The 24632-nt window shown below is 42.2% G+C and overlaps 1 protein-coding gene across 6 annotated transcripts in view; it reads left to right on the forward strand.

The window, feature by feature from the left end:
• Positions 1 to 23116, forward strand: part of LOC125642467 (H(+)/Cl(-) exchange transporter 5) — a 90257-nt gene extending 67141 nt beyond the window's left edge. For all 6 annotated transcript variants that reach the window (XM_048863883.2, XM_048863884.2, XM_048863882.2 and 3 more), the window contains 10 exons: positions 3296 to 3395; positions 6077 to 6264; positions 7469 to 7591; positions 8166 to 8372; positions 9725 to 9805; positions 11320 to 11862; positions 14665 to 14851; positions 18080 to 18478; positions 20968 to 21184; positions 21891 to 23116. In XM_048863883.2, coding sequence (XP_048719840.1) covers positions 3296 to 3395; positions 6077 to 6264; positions 7469 to 7591; positions 8166 to 8372; positions 9725 to 9805; positions 11320 to 11862; positions 14665 to 14851; positions 18080 to 18478; positions 20968 to 21184; positions 21891 to 21981 — 2136 coding nt within the window. In that variant the 3' untranslated portion in view covers positions 21982 to 23116. The remainder of the gene's footprint in view (positions 1 to 3295; positions 3396 to 6076; positions 6265 to 7468; positions 7592 to 8165; positions 8373 to 9724; positions 9806 to 11319; positions 11863 to 14664; positions 14852 to 18079; positions 18479 to 20967; positions 21185 to 21890) is intronic.
• Positions 23117 to 24632: the final 1516 nt, after the last annotated feature.

The raw sequence follows: 24632 nt of genomic DNA on the forward strand, positions 1-24632 counted from the left end.
ACACTTATAGGAGTATCTGAGGGTGGAGGGGTTGCTCCCAGTGAGTGACCCGAGCACTTTTCCACAGGTGATCTTTTAGTCGAAGGAAACTTAGGTACAAACTTTTACCAGTCATCAAAATGTACCAGCTGCCCTGCATCTCTGTGCAAGGATTGTTAGACTCTCTGAATGGAACGTGGGATTGAAGAATTGGGATAAATTTTAGTTGGCTCATCTTTTCCTGAGTTTCTCTGCATCCAGGATATGGGAGGTTTCTGGGAACTGCATTACTATTATTTGGGGATAATATTTGAACTGGGGAAGATAGCAAACACACTATGCACATAGTTTTGTTTGTAAGGAAGAGCAAGATTTCTTTTTGATCACATAATGGCTGTTATCAAACAATAAAAACATAGCCATTCATTTTCAGCCTTGAAAACACATTCTCTGTTGGAGAAGACTAAAGAGAAGTAACTCATGAATTCCTTCCCCAGCTCTTTCTGGCGTTGTGCGGTGAAGGAATTGGATTAGAATGGCAGAGCGTGCCTTAAATGGGAAATTAAGCTCACTGCCTCCTGTATCATAAGACATGTGTTGGCAGGCTTTTTATAGGGCAGTGACTGGCCTAAGCATATTAAATGTAACTCTGTTTGCCAAAGTATTCTTTTGAAAGTTACACTGAGCATGACAGTGGCCTCTGTCTTAACAACTCTGCTCAACGGGTAGTGATCAATGGCTCCATATCTAGTTGGCAGCCGGTATCAAGTGGAGTACCCCAAGGGTCGGTCCTGGGGCCGGTTTTGTTCAATATCTTCATAAATGATCTGGAGGATGGTGTGGATTGCACTCTCAGCAAATTTGCGGATGATACTAAACTGGGAGGAGTGGTAGATACGCTGGAGGGGAGGGATAGGATACAGAAAGACCTAGACAAATTGGAGGATTGGGCCAAAAGAAATCTGATGAGGTTCAATAAGGATAAGTGCAGGGTCCTGCACTTAGGACGGAAGAACCCAATGCACAGCTACAGACTAGGGACCGAATGGCTAGGCAGCAGTTCTGCGGAAAAGGACCTAGGGGTGACAGTGGACGAGAAGCTGGATATGAGTCAGCAGTGTGCCCTTGTTGCCAAGAAGGCCAATGGCATTTTGGGATGTATAAGTAGGGGCATAGCGAGCAGATCAAGGGACGTGATCGTTCCCCTCTATTCGACATTGGTGAGGCCTCATCTGGAGTACTGTGTCCAGTTTTGGGCCCCACACTTCAAGAAGGATGTGGATAAATTGGAGAGAGTCCAGCGAAGGACAACAAAAATGATTAGGGGTCTGGAACACATGAGTTATGAGGAGAGGCTGAGGGAGCTGGGATTGTTTAGCCTGCAGAAGAGAAGAATGAGGGGGGATTTGATAGCTGCTTTCAACTACCTGAAAGGGGGTTCCAAAGAGGATGGCTCTAGACTGTTCTCAATGGTAGCAGATGACAGAACGAGGAGTAATGGTCTCAAGTTGCAGTGGGGGAGGTTTAGATTGGATATTAGGAAAAACTTTTTCACTAAGAGGGTGGTGAAACACTGGAATGCGTTACCTAGGGAGGTGGTAGAATCTCCTTCCTTAGAGGTTTTTAAGGTCAGGCTTGACAAAGCCCTGGCTGGGATGATTTAACTGGGAATTGGTCCTGCTTCGAGCAGGGGGTTGGACTAGATGACCTTCTGGGGTCCCTTCCAACCCTGATATTCTATGATTCTATGATTCTAAGTGAGGAGTCCCCAGATCTAAGACTGCCTGTCAGCACAGGAAATGTGCCAATCTTGTGTGATGCCTGGACTATCCCAAAGAGGAACAAGTGCTCAAAGACCCTGTAAATGGCTGTGTAGATGCTACAAGCATGATTCCTCCCACCTCCACAGCTCCTTCATCGCTGTCTATGGTGGGAACTAAACCAAAGGGATTGCATAGAAAAGAAAATGGAAAAAACGGTGATTGGCATGAATAGCCTAGTTGAGAAATGCCCAGACATGCGGCTAATAATGCTACCTCCTCTGTACAAACAAATTCAGACCAGGTCAAACCAAAAATTACTAACTGGCCAAAAAGATCAGTTTGCAACCGTAAAAAGAAACCTACGGCAGATAATTTATCCTTTCCAAAAACTCCCTCCCCCAGCCTCACGAGGTCAGTAGTAGCTATGCTCATAAACAATCTGGCTGTTGCTGCTGAAAGGCAAAATCTAAAGAAACAAGTAATTAAAATCCTTCAGCCAGAAAGATATCTGCTCACCTTATTTATTCCAGTTAAAGGGGATTTGTTGTTTGGCCATTGGGTCTTTTACCCAGGAGAAATAATGGACCGTGTACTGGGACTTGCACCAGAATTGTAAGTGCGCTCAATAGCCCACGTTTGATCCTTTCATTCAGCCTTCAAGAGCAGTAAGATGAACAAACTTAAAATATTATCAAATGTTAGGTAAATTTTATAGGGCAGAGCCTTAGGAGAAGTTATCAGCTTTGATCTTGAGACTCAGAACTGTGTCTAAGCCTTAAGAGGCCTCCTCGGAACAGTTCAATACCTCTGAACCAAAATGTCTGGCCTAAAAAGCTGTTTTGAAATAATGTTTCCATTAACGGGGATTTACACACACAAACTCAATTCCTGAGATTGTCAAGACCTTGCATATCACAGATCAGAGTCTACCTGAGTGCTCAAAGTAATGCCCAGCCTTTGTCATTCCTCCCATGGTCAAAGGACTAGATTGAACACACTAAGCATTTGCACCTTGCTGAAAAATGTGTATCTATCTAGGAATTCGTATACTAATTGAGGGTACGTGGCATGACAGGTGGACATGAAATGCTCTGAAGGTAGTTCTGTTTCCACAAACTGCTCAGGACAACAGTCCTATTACTAAAAATGCTGGGTTTGAGAGAACTAAAGAATAATATGCAAGTTTGTGTGTTTAAATGGGAAAAGACATTTAAGGTGAATGTTTGATTTAATCTTTTCTTTGATTTTCCCGGTTTGGGGAAGCTTAATTGTCCTTGAATCATGTTTTTGTACCTACTCTATGTAATGCGTTGCTTGCAATACTGGATGTTTTGATTTTGGAAACCCTGCATTTCCTGGGTACAATCACGTGAATAAAGGATAGAGTTTGAACCTTTACTCTGATTTTTCTGTATTGGTGGGAGACACTCAGACCCTGATGTTACTATTAGTATTTTTTCAGCATTAATTAAAAATATATGCTTCTAAAATAGATCTGTCTGTGTGTCTGCTAAAGAATGTCTAATGTCTGCCTTGTTAAACCTTTCCTCCAGATTGCTAGTAAAAGTAAAGAGTCAACATGGGCCCTGATTCACAGCGTGAGCGATGCCTTTTCTGGTTGGCTGTTGATGCTCTTCATAGGGCTGTTAGCAGGTGAGAGGACAATACAGTTTTAAAAATGAATTCCCAGTCCTGCACTATAGTGTCTGCATTGATTCCTCCTAACCAAAACTCTTGTGTGACCAGAGCCTGTGACTTTCTGGCCCAGAGATGAGTGCTCCCAGTTCTGCTTACATGGTTTTGCAGTGGAATATGAAATTATATTTAAGCACTTACAGCCATAGTGTGGGAGTGTCATGACACAAAAATCAAACAAGCTAGAATTACCCTTCCTGGGCATACTAAATCTGCTGTTACCACTGCAAATAGAAGACTCAGCCCAACAAGGAGAAATCAAACAGAAACATCTCATCTTCATCATACCCTGTCGGTCACCAAAGAATGGCTCTGGCCAGCAGCCAAAGGGAGCAAGTTCCAAAGTTTGGGACCCCACACTCTCCTGTCAGTACTGGAGAGGCCAACTCCAGGGACTAACAGCGGGAGATTTTTTGCTCATTTTTAATTGCTGCAATGGGATAAAGGTGAGGGGGAGGGGCTGTCAGGTGGCCAGTTCCCAGACAATTCAGAGAGACAGATTTGCAGATACCTTTAAACTGCATCAGAAAGAACTGGAGCCAGTGGAGCAGTGATAAATCAACAGGAAGCAGCTAAACTCTTACAATAAACAATGCGGATATATTCATATTTACATAGACAATTTGCCTATTGACACATGGAAATTACACTTTGTTGTGGCCCTTTTCATTAATGTGCATTGGAAGAGTATTGCTAAACAGCTGGCATGACCTCTGGAATATACTATACACAGACTTACTGATATAAATCAGGCTGACTCCATTCATGGTCACCTTGTTAAACATGTGAAGTTTCCTGCAGTGTTGGAAGTTGGGGACAACTCATCTGAAGGCATCTATTCTAAGGATGTTAGGGATCATGGGAATATCACACCAAAAACATAGACCTTGTTTCCTTACCAACTTTCTCCTACTTCCATTTGGCACATACCTGTAATTTTCTTGGTTTCTAATGGCTATTGGAAATGGCTTCTTTCGAGTCCTACATTGCTCGTGCCCCAGAGTCAATGTTGTTAGCAGAACTGTAGATTTAGTGCTTAAGTTCTGTAGAGAGCACAAGACCTTTTTTGTTTAGGCACTCCATAAATGTGATCTCTTACCCCTTCTGCACCTCAAAAATTATCTGTCACACCATATTTATATTGGAAAAACTTACCTGCTAACCAAAATGAATTATGTTCTGATGCCTGGGGTGGGACTTTGTGCAATTTTTTCTGTCAAATGTTGAAATATTGGGGCACTTCTCTCCCACACACATTTTAAAAACATCCATTAGTGAATCTTACCTTTAGCTCTTCAAAGAACAAACATAAATTGTATGTGTGACGGGTTGGATCACAGAAACCCCCTGGAGGTTGCCAGCTGATGTGCCAAGACTACTTCTGCCCCTGCTTTCTCTGCCAGCTTGGGACTCCAGCGCCCTGTCTTGCTGAGCCAGACATGCCAGTCTGCTCCAACACAGACCCAAGGTCTGAACCACGGGCCCCAAAGCTGCAGACCTAACTGAAAGCAATTTAAAAAGTGTTCCTGCCTTTAACACTCAGATGCCCAACTCCCAATGGGGTCCAAACTCCAAATAAATCTGTTTTACCCTGTATAAAGCTTATACAGGGTAAACTCATAAATTGTTCGCCCTCTAGAACACTGATAGAGAGATATGCACAGCTGTTTCTCCCCCCTCCCCTCCAGGTATCAATACATACTCTGGATTAATTAATAAGTAAAAAGTTATTTTATTAAATACAGAAAGTAGGATTTAAGTGGTTCCAAGTAGTAACAGACAGAACAAAGTGAATTACCAAGCAAAATAAAATAAAACACGCAAATCTAAGCCTAATACAGTAATAAAACTGAATACAGATAAAATCTCACCCTCAGAGATGTTTCAATAAGTTTCTTTCACAGACTGGACACCTTTCTAGTCTGGGCACAATCCTTCCCCTGGTACAGCCCTTGTTCCAGCTCACGTGGTAGCTAGGGGATTTCTCAGGATGGCTGCCTCCCTTTGTTCTGTTCCACCCACTTATATATCTTTTGCATGAGGCGGGAATCCTTTGCCCCTCTCTGGGATCCCACACCCTCCTTCTCAATGGAAAAGCACCAAATTAAAGATGGATTCCAGTTCAGGTGACATGATCGCATGTCACTGTAAGACTTCATTACCCACTTGCCAGCACACATGTATACAGGAAGACATACAAGTGAAACAGCACCATCTACAGACAGTTGTCCTGGTTAATAGGAGCCATCAAGATTCCAAACCAGCATTAATGGCCCACACTTTGCATAATTAGAGTAGGCCTTCAGAGTTGTGTTTTATATTTCTAGTTTCAGATACAAGAGTGATACATTTATACAACTAGGATGACCACACTCAGTAGATTATAAGTTTTGTAATGATACCTTACAAGAGACCTTTTGCATGAAGCATATTCCAGTTACATTATATTCACACTCATTAGCATATTTTTTATAAAATCATATAGAGTGCCTCACAGTATGTACATAAGTAAATACTGCAAGGGTTGTGTTTGTCCCTACGGTAAATGTACCAGAATGCCACAGGAGATGTAACGTTCAGGAGATCCCAGCAGTCTGTGAGAGATCATTCCTAACTTTTTATCTTTGTTTTCACGTTAGGTTCTCTAGCTGGTCTGATAGACATCTCTGCTCATTGGATGACCGATTTGAAAGAAGGACTGTGTATGTCAGGCTTCTGGTTTAACCATGAACACTGCTGCTGGAATTCCAATGAGGCAACCTTTGAGGATAGGGATAAGTGCCCAGAGTGGGAGAGCTGGTCGCAGCTTATAATTGGCCACGGAGAGGTGAGATGTAAAAAGAATTGATTCTGTTGCTGGTCTATTTTTTGCGCATTTACTTAGTCACAGGGTTCATTGTGGCAGGGCAAGCATACTTCAAGCCTGAAGTGTCCATCAGTCTTAGTACCAAATGCTGGCATCTTTCAGTTGTATGAATAAAAATAACTCCACTGCTTTATGTTTAGGCTTAGCAAATTCAATTTTTTAATTGTTTTATAATTTTGACTGATACTATCAGTGTTCATTTTTAAGCATTTTTTTAAAATTTTCACCGTTGCGTAAAATTGTGGGGTGTGTCAGACAATCTGATGTCAGACAATTATTTCGTGACAGACACAGAGATTCAAAACTTAAAGTTCGCTAATTGTTGAGACGCAAATTTTCAAAATCACATGGCCAAATATATGAAGTAAATATCCTCAGATCAAACCCTAAGTTCTCAAGTAGTATTTCTCTTTGCCTATCTGTACGTTCTGATTATTTATTGATAGAAATATATTTTGTCAGTTTGGTGCAAATAGTGAAATTGATGTCTACCGACATTAACCAATAAAAATCGAATTCTTCCAAGCTTAGTTATGTTTATGTTCTATCCAGTGAGGGCAGCTGAAAGCTTATTACATTGTGTAAAGGTATTAGTGTGCTAACACACATGTGAGTTCTTGGCCTTCCAAAGTGTTCTATGCACAGTTTTTAAATCTTTTTCGGGCAATGCAGAATTTGCTGGTTTTTTGTTTGTTTTTGTTTTTTTTGAGAACAGGATTTAAGAGCTTGTTCAGTACCAGTGTGTCCAATAAGTAGGACGTTCATATTTGTTCAGATGGTGGTGTATATCTTTATCCTCTAAGTTAAGCCTGTCCTAAAAACCACATGGTCCACTTTATTAGCCAATGTACTCTACGCTCACAAGATATCCCACTTAGGGTGACCAGATGTCCCGATTTTATAGGGACAGTCCCGATTTTTTCTTTTTCTTATATAGGCTCCTATTACCCCCACATCCCCTGTCCCGATTTTTCACATTTGCTGTCTGATCACCCTAATCCCACTGCTTCTGTATTGGCTTGCCATGTACTACGTGGTCACTGCATAAAACACAAATTCTACATGCTTCCCTCCCTCCCTGTCAATCTCTTTAAGTATTTCATAGACAATGTGATTTTGATTGAGGGTGACAGTCTTAATCAAGCAATTTTTTTCTCCATTTCAGGGGGCATTTGCATACATTCTCAATTACTTCATGTATGTTCTCTGGGCCCTGGTATTCTCTCTCCTTGCAGTGTTGCTGGTCAGGGGATTTGCACCTTATGCTTGTGGCTCAGGAATCCCAGAGGTGAGTCGGTCTGTCACTTTCCTCAAACAAAGCCATCTGAAATATTTTCCATCATTTGGCTAAAGGTTGTTTCTGGGATTGAGGAGGGATGTAATTGTTCATCAAAAGATGACAATACCATGGAAATTTAAGGAAAATTGCACTTTTAAAAAATGTAGACTAGAAAAGAATCAGAATGGTCTAACTTTTTGCTTCATTTCAAATTGCAGTGTTAAAATATAACTAGTCTCCCATGTCTCCAAGTAGTGACTGCAAAAATATTTTAAAAAACACCTTCCCCATCAGCATGTCATCATAGAAGTTTAAACAAACAGTACTGTTTGTATAGCACTTAGAGAGTGTGCTAGCCAGCAGCTTGGCAGAGATTAGCTGGCGTCATGAACAAACAGTTAACTTTGTTTACTTTCAGTGAAAATATGAAAGAAATTAACTGTTTAGCAACTATAAAGTGTTTAATAAAACTGTAAAACAAAGTCCTTGACAGCATAGTGGGCCTCTGATAAAATAGAGATCTAGCCAATTAGCAGACCAAATATTTGAATGAAAGGCTGTAAAACTTTGCTTTGACTTTCAGATCAAAACTATCTTGAGTGGTTTCATCATTAGAGGCTATTTGGGCAAGTGGACCCTGATAATCAAAACTGTTACCTTGGTGTTGGCAGTATCGTCTGGCTTGAGTTTGGGGAAAGAGGGCCCCTTGGTGCATGTAGCTTGCTGTTGTGGAAACATCTTGTGTCACCTTTTCACCAAATACAGGAAAAATGAGGCCAAACGCAGAGAGGTAAAACAAAGATACTGTAACATTGTTTTAAACTACAGGGGAAGATTTGTGGGCTTTGCACTAGATGCTGAATGGCTTACTACTATTTCTAGTCCAATTTGGAATATAAGTAGCCAATTTTTAAAAAATTTAGAGTGGTGGTTCTGCAGATCATTGAGTAAAACAACTTATCTTTAGTATACAGTATGCAAACATACTAGTGTGAAGACTACTCTGTGCCTGTGTAATGTGTTGAGTATAATATTGCTGTTTATATATATATATATATATATACACACTGTCTGATAGGTAAGGAATCTAGCAGCAACTTCTTAAACTTAATCAAATGCAACACTTATTTGGAACAAAAAATATTTGTGTTTGACTTCCCCTGTGAAAATATTTCTACCAGGAAATGATACTTTCCCACAATGTACATAGGGTAGGGATTTTTGCTGGTTTGTGAGATAAATATTAGCAAGTGATATAAACTTGCTTTGAGCCCAATTCTGCAGCCCTTGAGTTCTTGGACTTGCACAAGTAGTGCTTTGTGGACTTGGATAGGAGTAAGCACTACTCAGCCTGAGTACAGGCTGAGGAATTGGGCCATCTGACACTCAAATACCATGGAGATGGGTGCATTATAAGAACCTAACTAGTTCAGGAGAGAATTCTAACATCTGAATTGATTTAAAATACGACCAAAGTAAACAGGTGAAATGACCTAAATAAATTGGAGATCTATTCCATAAGTTACTACAAAATGTTATCATAGCATCCTATGGCATTTTATGGTAAATCTTGGAAAGTGATGACTGAGATACCTAGTATCACCTTGTCTGTATTATCATCTGGCAACCATAAATACAACACTATTTTAAGACAATTTAAGTATCATGAATGACTCCACGCAGTCTCTTGTTTAGAATTTCATGAATTAATTATTTCTAGGAAACTGGATAAAAGGTGTAAGGAGTACAGATAGCCATGTGATTGTTGATTGTAGAATTAACAAGAAAATACCTTTTTGTGTTTTATGCTATTGAGATTGTGACTTTTTTGTACTTAACTTTTTTCCAAGACACAGATAGAACATGAAATCTGAGGAAGGAGGTAATTGTAAACACATTGATACTACCAAGTTTGGGAATAGAGAGGTGTTTAAATGTTAATGGTAACATTTTGTAGTAAATTATGGAATATATCTCCAGTTTATTTAGGTCATTTCACCTGTTTACTGTGGTCATATTTTAAATCAATTCAGATGTTAGGTGAGCTATACAATAGAAATCTGAGCTGTACAAAATGTACCTACTTGAACAAAGGAGTAATATAACTATTGTCCGTGTCTGACTTCTAACCTCTTGATTTAGGTTTTGTCAGCTGCTGCAGCTGCTGGCGTGTCCGTAGCTTTTGGTGCACCAATTGGAGGGGTATTGTTTAGTCTGGAAGAGGTAATCTGAACTTTGTATTTACTCCTGGCAAGTTATTTTATTGCACACATACTAACTGCTCCTGCTCTTTTACCATACGGCACTTCAATGCCCTCCGTGGCTGTTTTGATGCAGAGGAAGCATACACAGTTAAATATCATTTGGAGTATTTATAAGTGTTAGCTAAGCAACACGAATGCTTGTGTGAGTCAGCTGAATGCTTTGAGTTTTGAAAGGTTTACTTCTGAATTAGTGTCTTTCTTTTTGCAGCATTACTGATAATTCCCCCACACAGCTGTGCCATTGCATGTGACCTGTGACCCCCCAGTTTTCATAGTCTTGTTTCCCGAACTCTCATCTCGCACTACTCCCCCCAACCCCCCCAAAAAACGCTGATGGTGTACCTCAATCCTAATCTGTATCCACCTTGATAATCCAGTCTTGGTTCTCTCCAAGGAGACTTCTAATTTAGTTGAGTTTTGGGGGGGGCCACAAGCCACACAAATGGAATACATCATTGCTACCCTTTTAAGAATTTAATGTTATGATTAGCAACCCTCTCATTCCTGTTCTGAGTGGCAAGATCGTGATAGCCACTGTAGCAACTGTCTTACAGCTCAGCTCTGATGCATCATGCCAAACTAATCAGTGATATGTAACCAGGCATTCAGCTCCAGCGGTCAGCAGTTTGTATCACAACATTCTCAAAGTAATATTCACTTACCCTGCGGGGGATGGCTTTCTGTGTAGCCAATGCCCACAAATGATCAGATTGACCACAAAACTTATCTTCCATGCAACCAATCAAGAATGGAACTCAAGATCAGGCCCGGGTACCTGGTATAAGACATAGGTATTAATCGGTGAGGCCATCTAGATGCCCCTTTCCCCCTTACTAAATAAAAAGCATTGCCACCTTTATATTTTCAAGCCCAGAACCTTATACCATGTTTTGAAAAAAATTCTACATTCTGCCTATAGATTGCACCTCTGAAATAACCTTTCATAAACATGTGTTCATTGTAAATATGGCTTGGAAATCATCTGACTTAATCCCAGATTGTGGAAGTAGTCTGAAGTCTCCAATGGATAGTATACATAGGGTACACACATGGTGCGCTCAGGGCTACTATGCCATTCATGTGTCACTTCACTATATAAAGGGGTGTTCCTTTTGAATGAAGCAGTAGCTTGACTGTTCCATGGCTTACTACTATTTCTAGGCCAATTTGGTATTTTAAGTAGCCAATTTTTTTAAGTTTTATAATGCTTGGTGGTTCACTGAGTAAAACAATTTATCTGTAGCGTACGGTATTTAAACACACTAGTATAAAGGCTACTCTATGCATGTGTGTAATGTGTTGAGTATAATATTGCTGTTTATATATACAGTACTGTGTGATAGGTAAGGAATCTCGCACCAGCCTTCTACATTAGAGTCCTTAACCCTACTTTATGCAAGGGTAGCTCTTACTGGACAGTAATTAATGTCAGTTTACAATAAATGACTGAATCTGCCTTTCCCCCCTTTTTAGGTGAGTTATTATTTTCCCCTCAAGACACTGTGGAGATCTTTCTTTGCCGCCCTGGTAGCAGCGTTCACTCTGCGCTCCATCAACCCGTTTGGAAACAGCCGTCTGGTTCTGTTTTACGTGGAGTTTCACACACCGTGGCATCTTCTAGAGCTCGTGCCATTCATACTTTTGGGAATCTTTGGTGGTCTTTGGGGATCTTTCTTTATTCGCAGCAACATTGCCTGGTGCAGAAGACGTAAGACAACCAAACTTGGCAAGTATCCTGTGCTGGAAGTGCTTATTGTGACTGCCATCACAGCTGTTCTGGCTTTCCCCAATGAGTATACCCGTATGAGCACCAGTGAGCTGATTTCTGAGCTGTTCAATGACTGTGGGCTCCTGGATTTCTCCAAGCTCTGTGAGTACGTGAATGACTTCAACAGCACCAAAGGGGATAATCTGCCGGACCGAGCCGCTGGCCCAGGAGTCTACACAGCTATGTGGCAGCTGGCTTTGGCCCTTATCCTAAAAGTCTTCATTACCATATTCACTTTTGGCATGAAGGTGAGAATGACAAGTAAAATGGTATGCAGATAGAAAGATTGAAATCCATGTCTTTTGTAAAGAATTGGCAGAAAGTGAAACTCTGTTGTTCTAAATGTTAAGGATCAAGTGTAGTAATTTTCAAATGAGCCTTAATCACTTAATAGCCTACATCCCATGGACTTCCAATGGGGCTGATCTCATGCAAAGTGACTAGTATGCTCTTGCAAATTTTACCTCCATTCTGAACTCTTCTAACTGTGCCTAGTTATTGGTAGTTAGCAGTGTTACTGTTAGCCGTGTTTTGCAACACTCCACTGTCACAATTACTGGGCTAAGTGCACCTCTGACCCCTATTGGTTTCTTTGAGTGCACCCCTCTCAGGCTGTGAGCCATCACCTGTCTTTGGAAGGATCATGTGATTCTCTCAAACCAGGCCTCACCTGCAGTCCCCTATGATAATCACAGCAGGCCTGACTTATCTTCAGTGCCTGTGGATCTCTTTCCCCCAGGAGCAAGTGGTAACCAGTACCCAGGCAGCCTTCTCAAAGCAAAGGCATTTCAGAGAAAACAGATCTCAAAAGCAATAACCCAGTGTATATGCATGCCAGCCTTTCCCTGTGGCTTACCGATTCCCTGGATCTGGGGGGAAGGCCTTAATGCCTTCAGACCCCGCTGCAGGATCTTTCCCTGTGCCAGCCTCTCTTCTTGACAGCTGACCCATCTTCTCCTGAAAAGGCTTTCACTGATTAATATCTTTTTGACCTGTAGTCTCCCAGACTGGCAAAATACTTCACCCTAGAAGTATGCCAGTGTCTTGTAATTGCCCTCAGCGTTTGCTGGGAGGCTGCTTACCTAGATCCATTGGGTTGCTTTCCTACTGGTTTTATCCGTAGCCTCTATTAAGCTTGTAAGTCTTATAACTCAGTGTACAACAATCTCACCGACCAGGCAACATAGTATTCACAGGGCATCTCCATCTCTGCCACACCCACTTCTTGAGATTACTTAAAAATGGAGCAACAAGCACAGTTCTGAATTGTCTTGCTTTTGGAGGCTTAGACTAGAACTTGACAGTGAAGTTGCGTGTATAAAACATTAAGTTCATTGTATGCAACTTAATTGCAACTTAATTTCTCACATCCTTCCAGCTTCTGCATTTTTTGCAGGCAGAATCAAAGTGCACTCATAAAAATGTAGCCCCTGGGAGTCTTTTTCAGCTTGATTTATTTTAAATGGTCATTTCTTAAGATAGTTAATTGGAAATACCCTCCTTTGGACATGATTTGCTTTGACAGTGGTTGTGAGCTATTTTCATTTAAAAAAAAAAAACTTATAGTATCCTAGAGTATCAGATGTGAGACCCTTTCATGCTTATTCAGTGGCAACCTTTTGAGCAACTAAGGTTATTATGCACTTGGAGGCTTCCTCATAAGAAACTGATGGGGGCAGGGGGGAATTTGAGATGCTGGCTGTAGGACTGCAAACTAAGGATCTTTTTCCCAGTATTTGAGAAGTGACTGATCATCTAATTCCACTAAAGGCAAACTTATGAATCACTAAATATATGCAAAACAACTTCCCCTTTCATGTTACAGTGAAGTGGTCCATTGCTACAATGGACAGTGCTCAAATGTATGAGAAAAGGATGTGATGCTTTCAGCTAGTCTGACAGTTTGACTGAAAGCACTTTGTACTTTATAAGCCAAATTATGTCAGAGTAAATTATGTGAATATGGCTGTGAGAATTATTAATGGTCCCTGTAAGACCTAATTCTGGGGACCACTGTGGCAAGGCTCAGTTTGAATTTTTTCAGTCTGGGGAGAGGGATTTTTCTATTTTTAGCGATGGAATTTTCACTCCATTCGGGTGTTTCACATATATGACCACACACAGCAATTGTTTAGTTGGAAAGGCATAGGGGAACACTAATATATTGCGTGTGTAGCTATTTTGTTATATTCTCTTAGGATAATGGCTTATTAGAAACTTATTAAACAGAACAACAGTAACCAGGTATGTATGGGAACAAATCCTGGGTGTAGGGGGTACTATATGTGTGCAGGTATAATCCACCATAGTGTAAATAAACACCAATAAAGAAATGAAGATGGGCTCTGGAACACCCTACTCTCAATAAGACCTCCTTTTCAATCTGCGATTGTGTTTTGGTGCTGTCACCATAGAGTTATCACAAACAATGTACATGGCTTAAGATTTGAGCCTAGTATACAAGTTTTCATTGGAAACTAATGATGGAAGCATAAGACAGGAAAGGGGGCAGTGTGTGGTACCTAAACCTTCCTCTGGCATGTCGAATGCCCCCATGTCTTTCCTTTAAATGGGGTGGGGCCTGGGGGTGATATTGTAAAGCATGGTGTCTGTCTCATTCAGTTCTTCTGTGTTTCTGAAATGATCAGTTGTCGGCTCCTCAGGCTAAAGCAAGGTTCTTTATAGCAGAGTTCTTCTCACAAACCTTGCACTGTTTTAGGTGTGAGTGACAGGTAAGTACAGTTGATTACGTAGGGAACTGAGAATGAATGTTACAGTAAGGGCTGTGTTATCCAGGCAGGCACCGTACACATTGTATTTTACCTGTTCATTCCGGATGTCCTAGCGCTGTCAGGACAGTATGTATCCTTCCCTCTGCAGGGAGCGGATCAGTACATAGTTTAACGATTATCGCCAACAATCATAGTTGATGATGACTGCCAAACTGATTCTGTGTTCAACTTCTAAGTCTGTTACCCCTCCGTGTATGTTGACTTACTGTTGCAGACGTGCCTTTACCTTACACTAATGTGTTTGGATTTTTTTGGTAGGTCCCTTCGGGTCTCTTCATTCCCAGCATGGCAGTTGGTGCCATAGTAGGCAGACTGCTAGGTGTAGGAATGGAGCAGCTGGCTTACTATCACCATGACTGGACTATTTTCAGTGGCTGGTGCAGTCAAGGGGCTGATTGCATCACTCCTGGCCTTTATGCAATGGTTGGTGCTGCAGCATGTCTAGGTAAGCAATAAATATTTGCTGCTAGTTTAAAGGCAAAACTTAGTGTGATACTTTGTCAGTTATCTACAGAGCTGCCTTCAGAGTTGCAGAGAAATGATTTTGTGTGAAATGCTACTAGTTTTGCGGACTTTGAAACTGCTTTTATCTGGAGAGAGGAAACTTTGAAACTGTACTTCGTAATGCATTGATCATATTTCTGCCTGCTCTAGTTTACACCATGATGTCCTTGGAAATGAGATGAAACACTTCAGTGGGAATTTCCTGAGTAAATACTTAAATCCCTGGTCAACCTAATTGATTTTAAGTCTTTCTCTAGGCTTTTAGTCCTTCTGTCAGCCTTTCTGCTTCATGGTACAATTCTTGTTTCATGTACTCTGTTGGGGGTTTTTGGGAGCATTTAATCCATTTAACAAAAATCCCTTTTTGTGAAGTAGAAGCATATCTGACTGAGTTCCACCCTGAGACACAATTCCCAACCTAATAGACTGCAATGTGTCTTATGCTTTCCAAAGATCTGTTTTGCCTTTGGTTTTCATCACAAGTCACACCAACTTCAGTTAACTCATCCAAGTGGAAGTAGTGTTGCAAACCCTGAAAATTTAGATTTATCTCGGTCCTGCTGCTGCTGTTTTCAGAGAGGACACGTGTCTGAAAACTCAAAATACTTCCTTTTAGGCCAGTGTCCCCCAAACTTTTATGTTGCACCGTTTCCCCCCCCCCCCCCCCAGGAGCCAGGGCTAGGAGCAGGACCACTGTTGGGGCCGGATCTGCGGCTGGGGCCATTGGTCAGTGCTGGGGCTGGAGCCGCAGCTGAGCTGGGAGCCAGGGACCAAGGCTGGAGCTGCAGCTGAGGGTAGGTCTGGGGCCAGGAGCAGAACCGTGACCAGATTGCGGTCTTGGGCAGATCTGGGGCTGGAACAGAGCTGAGGGCAGAGCAGGGCTGAGTGGCGCTCCCTTCCTACCCTGCCGTGCCCCCTAACGTTCCTCTACACACTCCTAGAGGGGGTATGCCCCACAGTTTGGGGACCCTTGTTCTGGTGTTGGGGTTCTGTTAGGAACAAGGAGTAATGCATTTGTTGAAATCTAAAATACTTCCTGGCTTTGGAGAAGTTGTGTAAAATAAGAGGCATATAAACATGTTATTTTAGAACGTTATCAATCTTCTTGGAAGTAGATCAGTCAGTTACTTCCACTGTTGTTGGCAGAGTACTCCATATGCAATATTAAGCGATAGCATTAAATAAACAAGGTTGTTTTTAATGGTCTTTGTCACTGGTGGACAAATGCTGAAGTGGAGATGTCACTTAAAGCAGAAGACCATTACTGGAGCAAAAACTCCCATATTATTATAAAATGTAAAAGTGAAAAACAAAGCTTTAAAAGTAGCTGTGGGGACTCAGAACTCAAGAAGGCAGTTTCATTGGGTAAAATTTTCAAAGGAGCCCAAGTGCCATTTTCAAAAGTGACTTAGGAGCTTAGGTCACTCAAGCTCTTCTGAATATTTTTTACCCATTTTTCTTTGAAAACCTATGTATGTGTATTTCCCGTCTTCAAAATGCCTGCATGTAGCTAAACCAAAGAAGTTAAAAAGCCATTTTTATCCCTCCGTGGCTCTCCAAGGAACTGATGATGGCAACAATGACAGGGTCAGAATGCCACCTGGCTTGGCGGTACACCAGCCTGAAAGAAAGTAACTGATCATAAACAGTTATCTGTCCTTGTGGTTATTACTTGAGTTGTTTCAGACCTATACTCTGCGTGTGTGAGAACAGTTTTGGGGCTAATTTGTACTCTTGTCAAGGAACAACTTTCCAGCAAGCTGAGACTAAGAAACACTGGTATTTTATTTATATATATATATATAAAAATATATTGGTGTGTAGTGTGACAAAGCTCTGTCCTTGTCTCCGGGGGTCCTGCGTTTCCTGGCGGATTTCACTAGCCTCAGGGGCTCACTGTGACCCTCCACATAGCCCTTCTCTCTCTAGAGGCAAGGATCACAGCTTATTGAGCCATTTTCATCATAAGCCAGCAAGGGAGGTGAGGAGAAGCTATCCTCCCTCGCACAGTCTCTGTTGTCTCCCAGTCTCAGTGATTAATCGCGGAAGGGATGGGAAAGCCCTCTACTCCAGGCTCCAGCCCAGGGACCCTAATAGTAGCAGCTATGGTAGCTGACTTTTTGGAAATAGGACATGTACAGTTCCCTGGGCCACTTCCCCAGAGCAGCCCCCACTCAATGTCTCCTTCACCGTTACCTCAGGACCTCCTTCCTTGCGCCTGATAGGGATTTGTACTGCTTAGTTCCTCCAACAGCGCAGCTTCCTCCTACAGCTCCTGACATGCGCACCTCACTGACTAACTGGGAGGCTTTTAACTAGTTCCAGCCAGCCCTTGATTGGCTTCAGGTGTCCCAATCAACCTAGCTATCTCCACTGCTTTCTAGAAGGATCTTAATTGGCCCCAGGTGTCTTGATGAACCTGGAGCAACTGCCATTAGGTTACCATGGTACCAGAGATTTGTTAGCCTGGGGCTAACAAACCTTTTCCTCACTACTTTACTATAGCCATCTGGCCTTGCCCTGTAACAGTAGTTACATGTATATTTATTACTAACTAATGGTTCTCAGTTCCTGCTTGCTGGGAAATTGATAAATAATGTAAATCTAAACTGTCAAAGGAAATAACATACTAAACCAATGTAGATATCAGACACATTTCAGAGGTTCTGTTAGTTCCTCGTGATAGCAGACCCACTGAATTTCATGATTCTGTCCACGAAAACATGAGGCAACAGTCCAGATCAGAAGTATGGCCAACCAGCTGATATGAATGTGTGGTTCCTTGGGGCTGCTTCTGTGTACTATGGGAGAGTTGAGGAACAACTCTGGCTTCATGGAATTTAAGTGACACTGAGAACCAGATCTATCCGAAACAAACTTAATGACTCCTATAATCCAGACTAAAATGTATAACCAATCTGCTGTAAAGCATGGACATTTTGTAATTAAGTAACATTTACCTATATTCACATTTGTTTTCCAGTGTAACCTTGAAAACGTCCTGTCTATACATAGAATGTGAAGACTAGGGATGTCCATCTGCTACATCTCAGGATGGCAGAGCTGACTTTAGTGTAGTATGCCTACATTGCACATCAGAAACAAGGGAGCTCTTGTTGGGAGTCCCTAGGAGTGTGTCAAACTCTGAGACTTTTGTTCTGCTTTGCAGGTGGAGTAACCCGTATGACTGTGTCGCTGGTAGTCATTATGTTTGAGCTCACTGGTGGACTGGAATACATTGTTCCTCTAATGGCTGCAGCCATGACTAGCAAGTGGGTGGCAGATGCGATTGGACGGGAGGGCATCTATGATGCCCATATTCGTCTCAATGGCTACCCCTTCCTAGAAGCCAAGGAGGAGTTCTCGCATAAGACTCTCGCCATGGACGTAATGAGGCCCCGGCGGAATGACCCTGTTCTGACTGTCATCACACAGGACAGCATGATGGTAGAGGATGTAGAGGCCATAATCAATGAAACCACTTACAGCGGCTATCCAGTGGTGGTGTCCCGGGAGTCCCAGAGGCTGGTCGGATTTGTCCTCCGGCGAGATCTCATCATTTCAATTGGTAAGAGAAGTAAGGCAGAATGCAATGTGGATAAAAACTTTGCAGTCAGAGACCAGTTACAACTTGTTAAATAGAGTGCAGTAGATATAGGCTTCAGTGAGCGTTGCCATTATACAACGCCTGTGATCAGGGCATGTAACTTCCATCACCCTGAGCCTTGGTGTGCAAAGTGCCACTCAGCATGTGTTTGACTAAATCAATGCAACAAGAGCACTGCCATGGAGAATAAGGCTTTGACCCAGCAGCAACTAAAAATATTCTGTTTTATCGGCTGGCTTATTTTTGAAAGACACTTTCTGCAGCTAAGCTTCAATGTGGTTGGAGTTTTGTTGGTTCCATGCATTTAAAAACAAAGCTTGAAAAGCACTTGAAAGAGTGGGTCTGGCTATTGCCTTATAGCGACTTGTCAGTGTTTCGGCCACACCCAGGGCCATTTGAGACTGTGCTGCCAATCCTGCAGATGGAGGGATCAAAGTCACAGGGTTCCCACCAACCTCCACTCCACCAGGGACAGGTTGAAAGGCTAGTGTGCTATTTGCTAGTCATGCTTCGGTGCCATTTGGTGGGGAGTGTGAGCAACTTTGTGTTGACCCAGAGCTTGAGAAATAAGGATTACTCCTCTTTCATCACAGCACTGTCTTGGGCATGTTGCAAATTCTCCTTACCCTCTTGCTTATCAGGAACTCTCCAATTAATTTGCAAGCTGGACACCATCAGATTAGGCCTGAATAAAGACTGGGAATGCTTGGGTCATTACAAAACCTAAGCCTAATTTCCCCAATACTAATTTCCCCATTGTTTCTCACACCTTCTTGTCAACTGTCTGAAATGGGCCACTCTTATTACCACTTCAAAAGTTATTTTTCCTCCGTTGGTATCCCGCTGTCAATTGAATTGTCTCGTTAGACTGACCTCACACTTGGTAAGGCAAGTCGCATCTTTTCATGTATATATACCGGCTCCTGTGTTTTCCACTCCATGCATCTGACAGAGTGGGTACTAGCCCACAAAAGTTTATGCCCAGATAAATTTGTTAGTCTCTAAGGTGCCACAAGGACTCGTCTTTGTTTTTTCAAGGACACAAGCACTGTCTCTGGGCATGCGACCTGTTGGTGCCCTCCGTGGGATGGAATCCTTTTGCCTGGCGTGGCAGAGGAGTTTGCGCAGGCAGAGCAAACACATTCTCTTGAGCCCCCTAATGTAGCTTGTAAGGGGGGACCCAGATCCGTGTGAACCAGCCCTGTCCATGCTCGTGTTAGTGAGAGACTCTGTAGTGCACAAAAAACACCTGTTGATTTTGGTGGGAATCTGCAGGCTACATGCAGTATAGACTTCACTCACTGGCTCTCAGTATGGGAATGCTTGTGCTTGATATGAATCTTACTAAATATTTCAGCCATTGACAATGGGAGGGAAGGAAATGCAGGAAAGGTACATTACAGCTTAATGATTTCCTTCCTTGGGCCTGACTGCACGGGGGTACAGCGTGGTCCCATTTAGTCAGGACTGCAGAGATTTCCCTGTGTAGTAGTTTCTGCTTGCTGAAGATGCACAAAGAAGAATTCATTCCCAGTGCTCAGCCTGATCTGATTGGTGAATGTCTAAGCTGGACCCCATTCTGAATTCAGACTTCTGGAAGTCAGGCCAGCTGCTCTCCTTGTTGTTGTAGGCAATAATGATAATTAAATGGTCTCCAGACACTGTGGCTACTATCAGATTGGCCTGTTGTGATTGGGAGGTGAAGTCTGCTACTCTCATTAAAGTAAACTTTCCAAAGGTGAAGAGTACCTTACCTGAGCCATGTCTTCAATGACTGGGGGGAATCTTCTTTCTAATCAAGTGTACATAGTGATCCTTATCTATTAAATTGCTATAAAATATTCTTCTGTACTATATATGAAAGGGACCCGATTCAGTAGCTGGGTAAGGGCATTGAACATGTTGCATACCCCTGTGTGCCTCAGTTTGCCCATCTTAAAAAGTTCTGTATAGATGGGTAGATTGAAGGTCCTTTTATGACTAGTGCTATGTAAAGGCAAACTATTATCCCTCTCTCACTTCTCCTGAGCAGCAGATCTGTGCCCAGCACTGTCCTCTAGTCATCTCCAGAAATGCTCTTCTATAGGTGGGTTTCTTGGCAGCAACAAGGTGATGCAACTGGTCTGGCAGCACCAAAAAGTTAATCCAAACTCTGTTGTGAATGTTGAGCTGTATGTAATGTGCTGAGCTGAAGTAGCATTCAGGAGTGGGATGATTATGGTGCCCCAGGGGCTGGGATATCTTCAGCTGAGAAAAGGAAGTTGGTGTCCAGTGTCGTCACCCCGCCCCCTCAGGTGGCTGGAGAGATGACTTGAGAGAGAGCCTCTGCTGCTCCTTTGCTTGAGTAGATGAAGGAAGGGTTCTTTAAAGCTCTGTGAATGGGAACAGAGGGAGCAAAAACCTGTGCTTTAAATGTCTTCCCTTTATAACCCACAATGTCTCTCACTCAGAAAATGCCCGGAAGAAGCAGGATGGAATTGTGAGCACTTCAATTATTTATTTCACTGACCACTCTCCTCCGCTGCCTCCGAGTTCCCCATCCATGCTCAAACTCAGGAGCATCCTGGACCTCAGTCCATTCACGGTGACAGACCAAACGCCCATGGAGATAGTTGTGGATATATTCCGCAAGCTGGGACTGCGCCAGTGCCTCGTCACTCACAACGGGTGAGAACGCCGCACGGAGGAATTTGGGCTGAGAATCTAACAGGGTAGCGCTGAATGCAAAGCATTAAAAATTGCTTGTTGAGCTCAGGAAGTCAAATTCTTCCCTCCTTTTCAACTGGTGTAAATCCTGAGTAACCCCATTGATTTAGTTGGTCGTTCTAGTTTTACATCTGTATAATAGAGAACTCAAAGCATAGAAAAAGTAAAAAGCAGGGGTAGCTCACCATCAAATTGCGTTAAAACAATAGACCTTGCTGGTAAAGGCAGTAAACAGTTTGGGAGGGGTTAAAGCCATTAGGCACAGCACCATGTCAGATCACTGCACCTGGGACACACAGTCCTCTTCCACTTGAGCTGTGTGGAGGAAGGGCAGAGGGCGTGCGCGTGTGTGTGAGTACATTGGTTTTAGAAAAACCTGTGGAAGATGGGTGTGGGGGAAGAATTAAAATAAATGGTTGACTAATATTTGTAGATCTGCTTGTTTAGATAAGGATATCCAAAGTGGATTGACCAGTGGTCTGATCAGACGTGTAAATTCCACACTTTTCGTAGAGTCTTAGCATTCTGAGCCATGGAAACATTTGATGGTCATCATGGATTAGAACTGCCATCAGAGAAGCCATGGTCATAAAGAGAGAGAGTCATTGTGGGAGGAAGATCAGGGAAAGGAGCTCATATGCTAACAATCTGTTAATTAACTTTTCAGGAAACTACTTGGGATCATTACCAAAAAGGATGTATTAAAGCACATTGCGCAGATGGCTAATCAAGACCCAGATTCCATACTCTTCAATTAAAAACAGACTAATAAGTATTGGTGTTTAACACAAAAATGAAACTTTATAAAAGACCGTGGATTTTCTCTTCTATTTTTATTAAGAAACTGGAGCTATCTTCAGAGTTTTCCTGTATGGAGCTGAAGATCATCATGTTTTTTCTACAAAATAACCAATTGCACTACGTAATCTGTGGAAATTAATTTTCTCTTTAGAAGAAAAGACTTTATTATAATGCTTTTGTGAAGTTGCATTGGAAAGATTCCATGAAGGAGTAAAAGCAAAATGCTACAGAATTAAATCTGTTCCCTTATTTTATTTGAACTTTGATAACTAATGTTGGGAGGGGAAGAAAAGACTATCTAGTTTTAAGTCTTCAAAAGCCATGGAGGAGAATGATGACTTTTGCACACAGCACTAAGATGCCTGAGAACGAGATTATCATAACTAAGGGCCACAATTCCCAGACAGCTGCTTGGTGAAAACACAAATTTGATCCTTCTTTTTTTAGGTTTCTAAAAGCAATCAGCAAAATGTAAAGGGGGCTTTTTGAGTTTTATATTTGAACCCAAGGTGAATCTACATATTCCTGAATTCAGTGTCCAGCTAAATGAGGACTTGTTTTGGAAGCTCTGCTTCTAATCAGAATGAAGCTTCATTTTAGTCTTCTCTGAATGTATTAAGTTACCCTCGTTAAAAGTACCCAAAGGGAGAGCAGAAGGGCTCACTGGTTATATTCTTGCAACTCTCCCCTTGTTGGCTAAGACCAAGGATTTCTCCTTCTCTATAATGAGCAATTGAAAGGGTTAAGACAGAGTGCCAAGTTATTGCCCAAGTTTTACTGCACTCCTTCCAAATGATCCCTGATCATGTTACAGATATTGCACAACTGACTTCTTTCTTAATCAGCAGTGTCTTTATGTTGAAGGGTATGTCTATTTTATTGGAGTTTCCCAGATCCATATTGTTTACATGTATGCATATTCTGTTCCCTTCTTCCATGCCCTTTACTGTGCCGAACTCAGGATGGAATCCTGTCTCTGGGAATGAGTAACACTGCCACTTTATGCATATTCTCCATCTGCTGTCTGTTTTTATTACCACCAACTATGCAATAAAAACCCCTTCCTGTTCACTCCAGCAGGATAATTTATAACCTGGATGGTCCTTCCCAATTCTGTTTGTCCCAGATTCTAGCAGATTGAATTGGTGTCAATTAATGAGATCACTTGACCATTTACTGATGCTTTCCAAGTACTGAAATACAATCAGAAACCAGCCTATTCATTTTAGCACCCACCCCAGATCAATTTATAGACATGGCTAAGGATTAGCAATGGAATGCAGAGCTGCCATTCACCTCTTACTCACCGATTTGAATTCAGGGAAGTGGCCAAAAGTTGACAGAGCGCCAAATACTTGGCTAGTGCTTTTGGCAGTTCAACTATCAAGCTGCCTATGAGAAATGAGTAGTGTTCTTAGTCTAGTTCCTGAGGGGCAATTATTGGGCCATTAAAACAGGCATTACATGTAGCACAAGTTGGCCATTTTTTTTTGGCAGTCTTGGCTGGGGAGCTGGCGGACTGAACTCCCCCCATCCTTAGACGAGGTCCATTCAGAGTAGCAGGCAACGTGGGAAGTTTACACCATCTAGGTTGCCTTTGATAAACCTGTTCTATGGGTAAATCGGACTTCCATGAGCACTAAAAGTTCACTCCAGTGTAAATGAACTAGTTTCTGTTTTAAGCACAAAACAAATGTTTTCAAAGCCTCTCCAGCAGTGGGCAGCTGTCACTGTTGCTTCAGCATCCTAACAAACAAGACAACAGCAGCTGCTACTTGAATCATATTGAATAGGAGAAGTCAAGTCAGCCGACCAGAATGTTATCACCACATCAGTATCTTCTGCTTGGAAAATAAAAGCCTTGACTTTGTCTTCAGCATTTCCTGTTCAGCAGGAGACAGCTGTTTGTTCCCTTTTTTACAGGAGGAGCGGAAAATGTTTTCAATTCAGAACAAGTAGGTTTTAAATTGTTATCCTCAGCTCTATCAATGGGTTGCCCTTGAAGTCTTGGTTTACCCTTGAAAAAACTGTTTTGTCCTGTTTTCCAAGTGCTGTCGCTGATTCCTCAACAGACTAATGCTTTATGCGCCCAGTGTTTGTAAGGAACACCATGAAAAGCTATTTTTGGCTAAATTATAATCAAGCCTGCCCCAACAAACAAATCTATCCCAGCTGGGGAACAAATATCATTTTGTGTACTCAATGCCGTATTCCGAACACAGAACTTTGCTCCCTTTTCACACTTCAGTTCCAGGAAGAGACAAATGGCTTTAAGTTCACATTTCTTGCAGTTGCCTTAGGTGTGGAAGACTCAGGCTCTCAAATATACACACCCCTTCGTCCTAATTTAGTCTCTTTGAGAGATGTTATCGTTTGGACCACCATATTCAGAGGGGGTTTAAAATGGCTTGTAAGATTGCCCAGTCCTGTCAGTATGTTGCATTCAAATGGATTCTCATGTTAGGTTCCCGTGTCACATGGGGAAAGGAACTGCTGTTCAAGCACACTGTGGGCCAGGGGAAGGAGATGGAAGACAAAAACAGCAGCGTTGAACATTGCAGTGGGCTAGTCCAGTGTCACCCATGGCCTTGGCCCATGTTCCAAGGAG

The sequence above is a fragment of the Caretta caretta genome, chromosome 9, assembly GCF_965140235.1.
Source record: "Caretta caretta isolate rCarCar2 chromosome 9, rCarCar1.hap1, whole genome shotgun sequence".
NCBI classification, from domain to species: Eukaryota; Metazoa; Chordata; order Testudines; family Cheloniidae; genus Caretta; species Caretta caretta.